General features: G+C 43.5%; 2 protein-coding genes across 3 annotated transcripts in view; one reads left to right on the top strand and one right to left on the bottom strand.

Moving 5' to 3' along the window:
- Nucleotides 1-15,623, bottom strand: part of LOC144892601 (uncharacterized) — a 1,198,808-nt gene that overhangs the window by 811,871 nt on the left and 371,314 nt on the right. The gene's annotated exons all lie outside the window — the stretch shown is intronic.
- Nucleotides 1-15,623, top strand: part of MKLN1 (muskelin 1) — a 76,055-nt gene that overhangs the window by 12,547 nt on the left and 47,885 nt on the right. For both annotated transcript variants that reach the window (XM_078779826.1, XM_078779825.1), the window contains exon 4: nucleotides 7,967-8,055. In XM_078779826.1, the coding sequence (XP_078635952.1) occupies nucleotides 7,967-8,055 (89 nt within the window). The remainder of the gene's footprint in view (nucleotides 1-7,966; nucleotides 8,056-15,623) is intronic.

Here is a 15,623-nt window from a genome sequence, read left to right as displayed (position 1 = left end):
GTCAGCACGACTCGACCAACTCGCTTCGCGGATCTCGTTTTGTGCGGCAATAAACTGCTCCAATCGGTTACGGAAGGGTTGTGGAAAGACGTTTCACAGCTGTTTCAAAGACATTTAATTCATATCGCACAAAATCGATACAAAACACGATCGCATAAAAGGTGAAAAAACGTGTGACGTGTGACGGGATGGAACATCACGTGATCGCTCTGAGCGAAACGGCTCGACCAACTCGCTTCGCGGATCTCGTTTTGTGCAGCAATAAACTGCTCCAATCGGTTACGAAAGGGTTGTGGAAAGACGTTTCACAGCTGTTTCAAAGACATTTAATTCATATCGCACAAAATCGATACAAAACACGATCGCATAAAAGGTGAAAAAACGTGTGACGTGTGACGGGATGGAACATCACGTGATCGCTCTGAGCGAAACGGCTCGACCAACTCGCTTCGCGGATCTCGTTTTGTGCAGCAATAAACTGCTCCAATCGGTTACGAAAGGGTTGTGGAAAGACGTTTCACAGCTGTTTCAAAGACATTTAATTCATATCGCACAAAATCGATACAAAACACGATCGCATAAAAGGTGAAAAAACGTGTGACGTGTGACGGGATGGAACATCACGTGATCGCTCTGAGCGAATCAGCGAGCTGCTCTGGAACCGGCTGAGATTAGCGGGTACTTAGCTGAAATGCGCTGAGGTAAATATGAATAAAAAATATGGATCGTCAAATATTTTGAGTTCAGCCATGTTCGTCCCAGGCTCAATGGCCATGTCTATGTCAAATATCAAGCACGTAAGCCTCTCCGTTTAGGAGTCTATCGGTAACATTACACACACACACACACACACACACACACACACACACACACACACAAACTGTGTTTTATATATATAGATTTCTGTGGTTGTGTGTTTCTCCAAAGAGGTTTCGTTTTTATGGTGATGTGAATATTTTGAGGGTTTTTTTGCTGGAAATAATTTGCAGTTCGTTTGGTATCCTGTATATCCCATGTTGTGCGCATAGTTCCTACCTACGACCGTCAAACATAACCTTTTCAAATAGGAAGATTTATTATCTTGGATAATTATCCTTGCCCATTGCCAAAGGGATGGGAGAGGTCATTGTAATCATCCATGTGTTGGTGAGAGAGTGTCTGCACGCAGATCTTTATTATGAGATCGTTAATTCTCATATGTACTGTAATCTATGTCAATTGCTCATCCATGTTTTGGTCCTTTGCTGTGCAAGTCAGTCACTCCAGATTTTATGTACCATACTTTCTTTTGCTGTATTAATGTGTTAAGTTATGCATTAATTTTTATGTACTGTATAAAGTCCAGGTTGTATTTAATTTTCCTTTGCCCATTCCTCCCCCCTCCCCTCTAAAGAACACTTTGTGATTATATAAATATATTTTTTCAATGTACCTTGAAAGCATTATTTTAAATGCTCATCGACAATAAGCAATAGTATAAAGATCCAGGAAGTAATGGCAAAAAAGCTGCAGTGACATGTCGTATAAAATTATCCGTCTCTCCTTCGGTTTTTGCATATATATATTTATATTTATATACGCAATGTGGCAGGACTGAAACGGCACTGCTCTTGCACATTATTGCCATGTGGTGATCCTAACCACCAAGTTTGGTGAATTTCTGCCAAACTGTTTAGGAGGAGATAGCGTGACGGACGGACAGAAAGACAGGCAGACAGGCAGACAGGCAGACAGACAACAACAACAACAACAACATGCATTTTAAAGGCCATTTTCCCTGCTAGAGCGGGGGTTAGCCTTGCGGTTCCCATGACAATCTTCTCCATTTTGCCCTATTTTCTGCATCTCTCCTTGTTAACCCCCTTGCCCGCATTTCTTCTTCCACCATCTTTAGCCAAGTCTTTCTCGGTCTTCCCCGTCTTCTACTTCCTTCTACATTCATTTCCATCACTCTTCTCAACCAGTCACTTTCATCCTTCCTCAACACATGACCAAACCATCTCAACCTGTTCCTCTTCACAGCATCAATCACAGGCTGTATTCCCATCATCTTTCGCAATTCATCATTTGTCTTCCTCTCTCTCAACGATACTCCGCACATCCGTCGAACCATTCGAATTTCCACCCTTTCCAACCTTCGTTGCTGCTCAACATTCATTACCCATGTCTCGCTCCCATAAATCATAACACCTCTCACACATGCAGCATACACCTTTCCCTTCAGCTTCAACGACACTCCCCTCATCATCAGCACGCCACTCAATTCCCGAAACTTCTTCCATGCACATCTCACTCGAGCAACCGTTGCCGAGTCTGATCCACCTTCTCCATTCAGCATGTCTCCGAGGTAGCAAAATGTTTTCACACCTTCCAGCTTCACGCCGTCTCCAAGATCCAACTCAACATTTCCTCCATCTGCAGCTCCCTCTGTGCACACCTTACATTTGAATGTAGCTGCCACACTGGTTAATGACCCTCTCAGACCACTACATTTTTGATGAACCCATTCAGCGCACATTGTACACTGAATGGAGTTCACTCCGACACCCTTCCGACACACAGCACAGGGCCACTTCCCAGTTCTTTCCACCTCACCACATGCTTTACCACTTGCCATCACCTTCGTCTTTCCGATATTCACCTTCAGACCTTTTGTCTCCATACATTCCTTCCACGTGTTCATCTTTTCCTTCAGTCCATCCATACTTTCCGCAATCAACACCAGATCATCTGCATACAACAACTCCCACGGTAAACCCTCCTTTACGTTCTGAGCCAGCACCTCCATCACAGCTACAAATAGTAGTGGACTTAGTACCGACCCCTGATGCACTCCCACCTTCACCTCAAACTCACCACTGTTCCCGTCCTTCGTCCTTACAGCTGTGCGCGCTCTTTTGTACATTGCCATCACTACTCTGATCAACCATTCCTCCACTCCTAACTTCCTCAATGCCCATGTCAATACTTTGCGTGGAACCCGATCGAATGCTTTCTCCAGATCAACAAACCCAAGAAACAACTTCTTCCTCTTCTCCATGTACTTCTCCTGCAACTGCCTCACAATGAAAAGCGCGTCTGTCGTTCCTCTTCCTGGCATGAATCCAAACTGCATTTCGTCAATCTTCACTTTCTTCCTTATCCTCCTCTCCAACACCCTTTCCAATACCTTCATTCCATGCTCAAATAACTTTATCGCTCGGTACGAGCCACACTCCAGAGGGTCACCTTTCCCCTTGTATAGAGGGACGAGGGTACTCAGTTCCCAACCCACTGGAATGCGGCCTTCTTTCACCACCAGATTACAGATCTCTGTCATTCTCTTCACACCCCAACTTCCTGCTGCCTTCAACATATCTCCCACAACTCCCGTCGGCCCTCCCGCTTTTCTACCTTTCATTGCTTTTATCGCTTCCTCAACTTCCTTCTCAGTTATCTTCTCTGCCGGTCCTAAAACTGGGTTACTCTCTATGTTGCCATCCCATTCATTCTCTGTATTCAACAGCATTTCCATATATCTCTTCCATCTTCCTTTAATTCCATCTGGGTCGACAACTATTTGTCCCACTTCATCCTTCAAGCAACTCACCCCCATCACATCACACCTCTCTTTCACTATCTGCTTTGCAATCCTGAATACTGCTTTCTGACCCTCTTCCGAATCCAAGCGTTCTCCGAACATTTCCCTACATGCCTCCTGCGCCTTTGCTACCTCTTTCTTTGCAGCCTTCCTGGCTGCCTAATAACTTTCATGCTCTGCTGTTTCTGCTCCCATACCCTTCGCCTTCTGCCACTCCTTGAACTTCTTCCTCTTCTTGTCAATCCTCTTTCCAACTTCATCATCCCACCACCATGTTTCCGAGTGCCTCGGGGGTCCTTTTGTCCATCCACATACCTCACCAACGGCTCCCAACAGACTAGCTTTCATTGACATCCAACCACTTTCAAGCTCAACCACATCAGCCTCGACCCTACTCAGCCTCTCTTTTAATGCCTCCCTTACTGTCACCTAACGCAGGCATTAAAGCCAGACAGGCACCCGACTAATATATCCCCTGCTGTTTTTTCGTTTTTTATCAAAAAATGAATGGGAAGGGGGAGTGTTTCAAAAGCAGAAGTACAGTGCATTCAGAAAGTATTCAGACCCCTTCACTTTTTTCACATTTTGTTATGTTGCAGCCTTATGCGGAAATCGTTTAAATTCATTTTTTTCCCTCATCAATCTACACTCAATACCCCATAATGACAAAGGGAAAACAGGATTTTAGAAAATTTTGCAAATTTATTAAAAAGAAAAAACTGTGAAATATCACATTTACATAAGTATTGTGCCTGTCGAGGCACAGCTAAAAACCACACTTGAAATTTAGCTCAGGTGCCTCCCATTTCTCTTGATCATCTTTGAGATGTTTCTTCACCTTGATTGGAGTCCACCTGTTGTAAATTCAATTGATTGGACATGATTTGGAAAGGCACACACCTGTCTATATAAGGTCTCACAGCTGACAAAGCATATCAGAGCAAAAACCAAGCCATGAGGTCGAATGAACTGCCTGCAGAGCTCAGCGACAGGATTGTGTCGAGGCACAGATCTGGGGAAGTCTACAAAAAAAATTCTGCTGCATTGAAGGTTCCCAAGAGCACAGTGGCCTCCCTAATTCTTAAATGGAAGAAGTTTGGAACAACCAGGACTCTTCCTAGAGCTGGCCGCCTGGCCAAACTGAGCAATAGGGGGAGAAGGGCCTTGGTAATAGAGGTGACCAAGAACCCGATGGTCACTCTGGTTGAGCTCCAGAGATCCTGTGTGGAGATGGGAGAAACTTCCAGATGGACAACCATCACTGCAACACTCCACCGATCTGGGCTTTATGGCAGAGTGGCCAGACGGAAGGCTCTCCTCAGTGAAAGACACATGAAAGCCCACAGATTCTTGTTTCTCACAGTCTGAGAGTCCTTTCGGTGCTTTTTTGCAAACTCCAAGCGGGCTTTCATGGAAGACTCCTGGTTGTTCCAAACTTCTTCCATTGAAGAATTATGGAGGCCACTGTGCTCTTGGGAACCTTCAATGCAGCAGAATTTTTTTGTAGGCTTCCCCAGATCTGTGCCTCGACACAATCCTGTCTCTGAGCTCTGCAGGCAGTTCCTTCGACCTCATGGCTTGGTTTTTGCTCTGATATGCATTGTCAGCTGTGAGACCTTATATAGACAAGTGTGTGCCTTTCCCAATCATGTCCTATCAATTGAATTTACCACAGGTGGACTCCAATCAAGGTGTAGAAACATCTCAAAGATGACCAAGAGAAACGGGAGGCACCTGAGCTAAATTTCAAGTGTCATAGCAAAGGGTCTGAATACTTATGTTAATGTGATATTTCAGTTTTTCTTTTTAATAAATTTGCAAAACTTTCTAAAATCCTGTTTTCTCTTTGTCATTATGGGGTATTGAGTGTAGATTGATGAGGGAAAAAATGAATTTAAACGATTTCAGCATAAGGCTGCAACATAACAAAATGTGAAAAAAGTGAAGGGGTCTGAATACTTTCTGAATGCACTGTACATACATACATTTTGTATACAGCCTGTGGCTGCTGGTTGCATCATTGCTGGGGGTGCGGCTGTGCCGCTGATGCAGTGTCCCCTGTTTCCAATAAGCTGGAACTCATTTTAGTGACCTCTGAAGGCTGACAGGCTGAATCAATCCACCTGGTGTTATTTAACAGCGCGACAGGGGCTCAAACTCAAGACCCGAAGATCCTAAGGCAGCCACCTTATCCGTTAAGCCCACCTACACCAGGTAAAAGCAGATGTGATTATTTTATTCGTACTCTGAAAAATTTTCAGTCGAAAAGCTGACATCTCTGACTCATTTGTACAATCTATTTTATGACTACACAATACACATCTTTTTCCCGGTAATTCTTGATTATTGAGAAATACAAAATTGCTTCCGTTTGAAGGAAAGAAAATAATATCTTCAAAAACAAAATTTCCACAGAAATATCTTCTTTATTTTTATGCCTCCACCCCTGAAGGTGGCCGGAGGCATGAGGTTTTAGGGTTGTCCGCCCGTCCGTCAATCCGTAAGGGGTCAACCTCGTTTTTCGCAGCAACCACATGTCCGATTACGATGAAACTTTCAGGGTAGGAGTGACACCCATGCAGAATGTTTTTATAATTGTGATGTCATCGATCACATGGTATGGCAGCCATCTTGGATTAAATGCAAATAATGAAAAAATATTTCTCAGAAACTGCTGAATGGAAAAATTTGAACTTGGCACATTGTCGAGTACTCCCAATGGGGAACAAAAGCATGATGATGACATCATAGGTAAAGTGATATACCAGCCAAAAATGTTTTAATCAAATTCCTTGTCCTAAAAATCTGAAATTGCATGCACATGATCTATGACACATTTGTGTTGAAATATTAAATTTATGACATCATAGGTCACATGGTTTGGCAGCCATATTGGATTTAACCTAAAACACACAAAAAACATATTTTCCCAAACCACCAAATCGATCTACTCGAAACTTTACGTGTCATTGACGAGGCATGGCGATTAAAAGATTATCAAGAAAACATAATTGGTCACGTGGTGTGGCAGCCATATTGGATTGAAGGAAAATATTAAATAATGATATCTCTGAAACCGCTTATCCTATCGATGTGAAATTTTACAAATACCATCTAACACCATTGTTGCATATAGTTTGAAAATGATGATGTCATAGGTCACGTGGTTTGGCAGCCATCTTGGATAGAAAAATGAACCTTATCCGATTAACATGAAACTTTACAAACGTGATCCCCTACACATACACATGCAGAGAGTACATTTTAAGGTCCTATGCCATGTGGTGTGGCAGCCATACTAGCCTGAATGAATGAAAATGAATGAATACTGAAATGAATACTAGCCATACTAGCCTGAAATCCGATAATTAAAAAAATTCCTTCTCTGAAACAGCTTCACCGATCGATGTGAAACCTGTCATGGCTGGTGAAAATGTGATACTTGAAAACAGCTGAAGGGATTTACATCAAACTTGTTTAATTTTAGGACAGTGAACGAGGTCATCTACCCGTTGTGGGACTATGCGGAGGCATATTGGCGACAGTCGCATTGCTCTAGTTTCGGTTAGCTTAAGGGTAAAGTTTATTGGATGTTATTGGTTCACGAGTTATCAAGTGACCACTATATTCGTCATGTTTGTGTGTCTGTCTGTCTGTGTGTGTGTGTCTGTCTGTCCGCAGCATAACTACCCGATGATATCATTCGATCTTGATGAAACTTGTGTGGGAGGTTGATATCATGATCTCGTTGTGTCCTGCCGAGAGTGGGCGTATTGCGCCCATTGTGGGCGGAGCCACGCCTGAAAAGATATCTTTATTGGGGGTAATCGAGTTCAAGTTACATCTTCTCCGAGAGGTTTGGTGGAATCTGACAGGGGTTTCGGTATTTGGTTAGGCCAATGTTATGTGTCTAGCCCCACGGAGCTCTATTTTTCATTTTCGTCCCAAGATCAAGGTCACATGGTCACGAAATTTAGAAAACTCGATTTTTGTTTTTTTAATTACATTGTTCGCTTCCTGATAGGGTGAAATGTCATGCATGATCTTATATTATCACATACATCATGAAATACAAGTTTTCCGACAAATTTCAGAATCTTTGACCTTTGACCTTTGAAGGTCACAAAGGTCAAAGTTTCAAAGTTGTCGGAATCGAACCGAATTTTCGGTATTGTGTAGCTAACTAACCTCATAACTGATTATACATTATTTTCTATCTCATTTCAAGGTCAGCAAACTTCGTTTGGACATTTCTGGGCCTGGCCTGGCCTGTCCGGGCCTGTTTCGGTTATAGTCCGTTCTTTGTCATTGAATACCGCTCGCTCGTGAACCATCGTCATCTCCTGACTTGTTAATTTCTACTTCTCTCACCCTCCCCTCCCACAGTGGATTGAAAAATGACCACAAAAAGGAGACTTTTCCCTTGAAACATAAAATTGAGGAGCAAATGTTTCCATGCCGTTACATAAAAATAGGTGAGTTTGCTTTTTAAAATTTATCTTTAATCTAAGTGGCACCTACAAAAAAAAAAAAAAAAAAGTTTGAATGTGTTTGATGAAGGCAGCAATAAATCTTGCAAACTTGAAGGTGAAATGGAACAAGTGTTAGTGAACACATGACAGTGATATTACACGACTGGAAATCATCCCTTCTCCAATTGAAGATTTCCAGAACCCATCATCGTGGAACTTGTATCACCAGGAGTGAATGTCTGACCTCCTCTTATCTGCTTCTCCTTCCCCTTCCTTTCCATTTTCCTCATATAAAGTTTGTGTCCACAACTTCACACCGCAATGCCAGAATATCATCTACAGTTCACCACCATCTCAGATCATCCCCCATCCAAATCCATGATTTTTTTTCTACCCCTAATAAACCTTGCCGTGGCCCCTTACCCCCCACCCCTAAGCCCTTCTTTCAAATTTCCAGTTTATCCTTCCTGAGACTTTCCTTCTGTATCCATCTTGTCCAACCCATGCATCCTCTCCTGCACCTCATTCATCCTCACACCCATTAGTTGTCCAAGTCTCCCTCTATTTCATCCTTCAACTCTGCTGTTGGTGTTTCCACCTTTTATCTCCTGTCCCTTTTGTTCTGCTGCATCCTGAGGCATTCAATGTTCCAGCTCTTCCATGAGCCATGACTGTATACGAAAATAATAAAAACCATATTGTCAAAGCTGCATTATTAGTACCAAAGTGCATTATTAGTACCAAAGTGCATTATTAGTACCTCGACCAACCATAAATATACATTGAGGTGGAGAGGGCATCTGGCGTCTGGTATTCCGGCAAACTGTTACATTATATACAGACTAGCGGATAATCCGGTTCCACGAGGCGGGAAGTAGCTAATAGGGTGTGGATTATTTAAAGGAAATGCTCAAACCATCTCAATGCTAATCTATCCCTTGATATTCTCCTAAATAGATGTCTTTTAACAATTTCCAATTTATAAAGTGGCTAATTTTGTGATTAAAAGTCGGAATCCTCTTCTCCTTCACACTTAACTGTGACGACACACCCGAGAGTCGACCACCATATTCGTACTGTCTACAAGATACATCGCGTGCGGTATGATTGAACTCAAACGGCAAATAATTGTTTTGATTTTCCACAAATATGCTCAGTCGATGCATCCGAGGTGGTTGTAGTAATATAAACCGAGATGTTTTCATGCTACACCAATGGCTGAAAGACCCTAAGTTTGCCAGAAATTGGACGAGGTTTGTCCGAAATACCCGAGTGTGGATCAGGCCGACAACAATGTTCACTTTTGTACTCGGAACATTTTACAGAGCATTTTTATGAAACAACACAGATGGCTATAGATCTTGTGGTTATCCATCACAACTGAAAGATGATGCCATCCTCATGAGGCAGTTTTTCTGAAACAACTTGCATTCGCCTCCTGGAAGGCAAATCCAACGGAAGGCAATCTCATTTCCTTTCACAAAGCCCGGAACAAGTGTGTGTCCGCCCTCAGGAGAGCCAGGAAACAATATCTCTCTACTCTCAAGACTGAGGGTACGGGTACGGGGGTAAGGCGAAGGGTATGTGGGCACAAAAAGCAGAGCATGAAAGTTATAAGGCAGCCAAGAAGGCTGCAAAGAAAGAGGTAGCAAAGGTGCAGGAGGCATCTAGGAAAATGTTTAGAGAACGCTTGGATTCAGAAGAGGGTCAGAGAGTGGTATTCAGGATTGCAAAGCAGATAGCGAAAGAGAGGTACGATGTGATGGGGGTGAGTTGCTTGAAGGATGAAGTGGGACAAATCGTTGTGGACCCAGATGGAATTAAAGGAAGATGGAAGAGATATATGGAAATGCTGTTGAATGCAGAGAATGAATGGGACGGCAACATCGAGAGCAACCCAGTTTTAGGACCGGCAGAGAAGATAACTGAGAAGGAAGTTGAGGAAGCGATAAAAGCAATGAAGAGTAGAAAAGCAGGAGCGCCAACGGGAGTTGTGGGAGATATGTTGAAGGCAGCGGGAAGTTGGGGGTGTGAAGAGAATGACAGAGATCTGTAATCCGGTGGTGAAAGAAGGCCGCATTCCAGTGGATTGGGAACTTCGTACCCTCATCTCTCTATACAAGGGGAAAGGTGACCCTCTGGACTGTGGCTCGTATCGAGCGATAAAGTTATTAGAGCATGGAATGAAGGTATTGGAAAGGGTGTTGGAGAAGAAGATAAGGAAGAAAGTGAAGATCGACGAAATGCAGTTTGGATTTATGCCAGGAAGAGGAACGACAGACGCACTTTTTATTGTAAGGCTGTTGCAGGAAAAGTATATGGAGAAGAGGAAGAAGTTGTTTCTTGGGTTTGTTGATCTGGAGAAAGCATTCGATAGAGTACCACGCGAAGTATTGACATGGGCATTGAGGAAGATAGGAGTGGAGGAATGGTTGATCAGAGTCGTGATGGCAATGTACGAGAGAGCGTGCACAGCTGTAAGGATGGAGGACAGGAACAGTGGTGAGTTTGCGGTGAAGGTGGGAGTGCATCAGGGGTCGGTACTAAGTCCACTACTATTTGTAGCTGTGATGGAGGTGCTGGCTCAGAATGTAAAGGAGGGTTTACCATTGGAGTCGTTGTATGCAGATGATCTGGTGTTGATTGCGGAAAGTATGGATGGACTGAAGGAGAAGATGAATAAGTGGAAGCATTGTATGGAGACAAAAGGTCTGAAGGTGAACATCGGAAAAACGAAGGTGATGGTAAGTGGTAAAGCATGTGGTGAGGTGGAATGACCTGGGAAATGGCCGTGTGCTGTGTGCGGGAAGGGTGTTGGAATGAACTCCATTCAATGTACAATGTGCGCTGAGCGGGTTCATCAAAAATGTAGTGGTCTAAGAGGGTCATTAACCAGTGTCGCAGCTACATTCAAGTGTAAGGTGTGCACAGAGGGAGCTGCAGATGGACGAAATGTTGAGTTGGATGTTGGAGACGGCGTGAAGCTGGAAGGTGTGAAAACATTTTGCTACCTAGGAGACATGCCGAATGGAGAAGGTGGATCAGACTTGGCAACGGTTGCTAGAGTGAGATGTGCATGGAAAAAGTTTCGGGAACTGAGTGGCGTGCTGACGAGGAGGGGAGTGTCGTTGAAGCTGAAGGGAAAGGTGTATGCTGCATGTGTGAGAAGTGTTATGATTTATGGGAGCGAGACATGGGTTATGAACATAGAGCAGCAACGAAGGCTGGAAAGGGTGGAAATGCGAATGGTTCGGTGAATGTGCTCAGTAACGTTTAGAGAGTGGAAGACAAATGATGAATTGCGAAAGATGATGGGAATAGAGCCTGTGATGGATGCTGTGAAGAGAAACAGGTTGAGATGGTTTGGTCATATGTTGAGGAAGGATGAAAGTGACTTGTTGAGAAGAGTGATGGAAATGAATGTAGAAGGAAGTGGAGGACGGGGAAGACCGAGAAAGACTTGGCTAAAGGTGGTGGAAGAAGAAATGCGGGCAAGGGGGTAAACAAGGGGAGATGCAGAAAATAGGGCAAAATGGAGAAGATTGTCATGGGGCCCGCAAGGCCAACCCCTGGTCCAGCAGGGAAAATGGCCTTAAAATGCCTGTGGTTGTTGTTGTCTCAAGACTGAACTCTCAAAACTGTCTCGCTCTTCCAAATCCTGGTGGCGTCTGGTCAAATCTGTTTCTGGTGGTTGTTCCCCCTCCATCCCCTCCCTTACCTCAAACAGCTACACATCTGACTCCGCACGTGAAAAAGCTGAATGCCTCAACTTTGTGTTTGCCTCAAAATATTGTGTCCCAAACCCGTCTCTCTCTGTACTCACCATACCCAGTCGTACCCAGCTGCTCCTGCACTCTGTGTCTTTCTCTCCTGACAAGGTGTAGAAGTTTCTGTACATCCTCGACTCTGATTCTGCAACTGGACCAGACGGCATCAGCCCACGGGTCCTAAAATCCTGCTCTGCCGCTCTTTCACACCCTCTTTCTGTTCTCTTCATCATCTCTTTTGCTCAAGGTCATCTGCCATCAGCTTGGAAATCAGCCATCATTACTGCTTTACACAAAAAATGTGCAAAAACATATCCTTGCAACTGCAGACCAATCAGCCTGCTCCCATTGATCAGCAAAGTCATGGAATCCATCATTGCTTCGGATATCAAATCCTTCCTCTTCTCCAATGGCTTGATCTCTGATCATCAATTTGGTTTCAGACCAGGTCACTCTACTCTGGACATGCTGCTTATGCTCTCTCAACAATGGATGGAGGTCCTCAATGTCAAACAGGAAATTACAGCTGTCTCCCTTGACATATCACATGCCTTCGATACGGTCTGGCACCCCGCTCTGCTCACCAAACTCTCCTCCTATGGTATCCATGGAAATCTTCACGCATGGCTTGCGGAGTTCCTCTCGGGTCGTAGTCAACGTGTGGCCCTGAATGGATTTCTCTCATCTCCCCTTCATGTTCAAGCTATAGTTCAGGCTAGAATGACGGTGGGACACTACACGGCACGGACATGACGGTGGGACACGACACAGCATGACCACAAACACAAATTGCGTCTTGGGAAAGTATGAAATGGGACAATCCTGTAACATACAGGACACTGGCTCAGCCTGCGATGGTGCCAGGACAAAGCATTTGTCACCCATTTTGTCTGTGGTATCTTGAGTGTACCTGTGTGGTGTCTGTGCTGTGTCCGTGCCATGTCCATGTCATGTCCCTGCCATGTCTGAGCTGTGCCGTGCCATGTCTCTGCCATGTTGTGTTGTGTCCATTTCTTCTGGTGTAACTGATTTATCAATAAATACAAAATTTCTCAAGAAAAACAAAACCTACCAATCTGTAGTGAACATGCGACCGGTGTTTTAACCTTCACAGACACCTCCATTGTTGCCATGTTCTTCTGAATTGCTCGCATGAGGCTCAAAACAATATGGCTCCATAATTCTCCCAAAAGCGTTTCCATCACTAATTTTGTCTCCAATAGATTCTTCACAATCTTACTAATCCGTTTTTACATAATGAGAACCTTCAGAATTGATAATGACGGTTGAATCAGTATTGGAACATTATACAGAAATGTTTTGCAGAAATGCTTACATTTTCCAGAAATCTGTATCAGAACATCCGAGCTCCAAATACACTGTTCTCTATGTGCAGTAACCATTTGGATCAAGGTGAGTTCATAGTGTGACGTCACTGGCGAAATCGAAAATCGGCACTCTGGGGGTGGGCTTTTTTCGACACTGTGATTGGCAAAAAAAAATTCAAAAGAATTTTCCTTTCAAATTAGACAATGATTAATGATTTTCAAAGGTTTTCAGAAATTCTTTTTTTTGCCTTTGGGTTCCCCTTTAAAGCAGTTTGACAGGAATGTCTTAAGACAGCATAATGGCATGGACCCATGGAAATTCCGCGTAATGTAAAAAGTGACTGAGTCATCAACCCCTTTCGCCTTCAAGACTGCATCACTCCCCCCTCCCTCCTAACTCCAAGTCTGCATCGCTCCCCCCTTCCCAACTCTAATTCTGTATTCCTCCCCCTCTCAAGGATTGACATACAGACTGATTAGACCTGTAGCGACCTCAAGCCAATATGGAAGGTTTTCAGTTTTTCATTATTTTTGTTCATTTGTTCTTTCAACACCCCCCAATTATTTGGGGGTATTAGGACAATATCCAAAGCAGTGTGACGTCAATAACTTTCCCTCGTCAAAAGCTATGACACAACCATCCAAGATTTCACGCGCCTACCATTATTGTGTCATATAGGCTTCAAGCCTACCAATTTATGGGATAATTCCTCTATGGCCCAGTAGAATTGGAATAAATCCAAGTTATATAAACACGATGTATTATATATGCACATAAGCAAAACCAATGTTTTGGCTGCATTGCATAATCTGAGTTGTTATTTTTCCGAGGCTCCAAGTAATAAAGCCAGCATTTGTGCCTATTCACCTCCCGCATTTGTTTTAATTATTTCGGAAGCAAATGAGGCTGTGCTTATACACCATAGGTTTATGTATTTCACATTTATGCCTGAAGCACACCATAGAAATCCTGCCCAACATTTTGACCCACTCATGTTTAGAATCCCATTTCGACCCATTCCTGTTTCCCATTCCCTTATTGCAAATAATTCATTGGATGTAATCTATAACTTTGTGTGTATAATCCTCTGTGTTTTGTTGAGTTTTGTACACTCGTCATCATTGTATCGTATAGGCTTAAAGCTGATATATTTTATTTTTATGTTGCACCATATTTTGATTTGATTTTATTACCGGCCAGGGACACCAGTAGTGATCTTTTTGGATTCAGATTCATTTTCTTGTGTCAACGTTTGTTGCTCCCATGAACATCATTGTTCTGTGTTCTTGCCCTTTCACGTACCTTGATGATTTATTAAAATTAGAAAAAAAAATTTGTGTTATTTTATTATGCATCTCTTTATTAATATTAATTGTTTATTAATAAAGTAGTGCCTTAATTTAATTAATAAAGTAATAAAGTAATCCCTGGTGTTGGGCTAGCGGCTAGGGTGCCGGCATAGGATCCTAGGATCCTGGGTTCGAATCTCGGTCGATCGCCGAATTAATGCCAGGGGGTTGACTCAGCCTGTCATCCTTCCGAGGTCGGCTAATTGAGTACCAGTTCACTGGTAATTCCCTGTTTGTCGTTGAAGGCGGCAAAAAGGGTTGGCGTCAGGAAGGGCATCCGGCCGTAAAACATTGCTTCAAAAAGGGGACCAAAAAACAACAACTACCACGGTCCCCGAAAAGGCCAACCCCCGCTTTGCGGGGAAAAATGGCCTCTAAACGGTGGTTTTATTAATAAAGTAGTGCCACAAGTGTGTAAGATCGCCGTCCATGTAGCGACTAGTATTGATACAGTTCCCAGTGCAGGGTTTCTATGTATGTCCGCAAACTGCGACATCTTCTTCCAAAATTCACTGGTAATGGTAATGTATTTCACTTTTCAAAAAAAAACATTTCACTGGTGATGACCAGTTGTAATGTATTTCACTGGTAATGATGTATGGTAATGATCTTAAGTATTTCACTGGTAATTCACTGATAATGTAATGTATTTGGTAATTTATGGTAATTTCACTGGTAATGTATTTCACTTCCAAAAACGCCTTTTTGCGGTTTTGAACTTCAACCCTTGCCCTGTACCTTTACCCAATTATCTACTGTTGGAAAGGTAATGGTCGATTTACTTGGTTGAAAAAACCATTGGCATGGTAACGTATTCCGTTAGAATGCACGTGAAGATGAGGGGGGAATAGAGAGGAAACAGGGGAGGGATAGGGGAGACAGGAGAGGGATAGCAGAGACAGGAGAGGGATAGCGGAGACAGGAGAGGGATAGCGGAGAGGGATAGCGGAGACGGGAGAGGGATAGCAGAGACGGCAGAGGGATAGCGGAGACTGGAGAGGGATAGCGGAGACGGGAGAGGGATAGCGGAGACGGGAGAGGGATAGCGGAGACGGGAGAGGGATAGCGGAGACGGGAGAGGGATAGCGGAGACGGGAGAGGGATAGCGGAGACGGGAGAGGGATAG

This window comes from Myxine glutinosa, chromosome 6, assembly GCF_964187855.1.
Source record: "Myxine glutinosa chromosome 6, kmMyxGlut1.1, whole genome shotgun sequence".
Lineage (NCBI taxonomy): Eukaryota > Metazoa > Chordata > Myxini > Myxiniformes > Myxinidae > Myxine > Myxine glutinosa.
The sequence above is the reverse complement of the archived record's forward strand: the minus strand, read 5'-3'. Positions and strand labels throughout refer to the sequence as shown.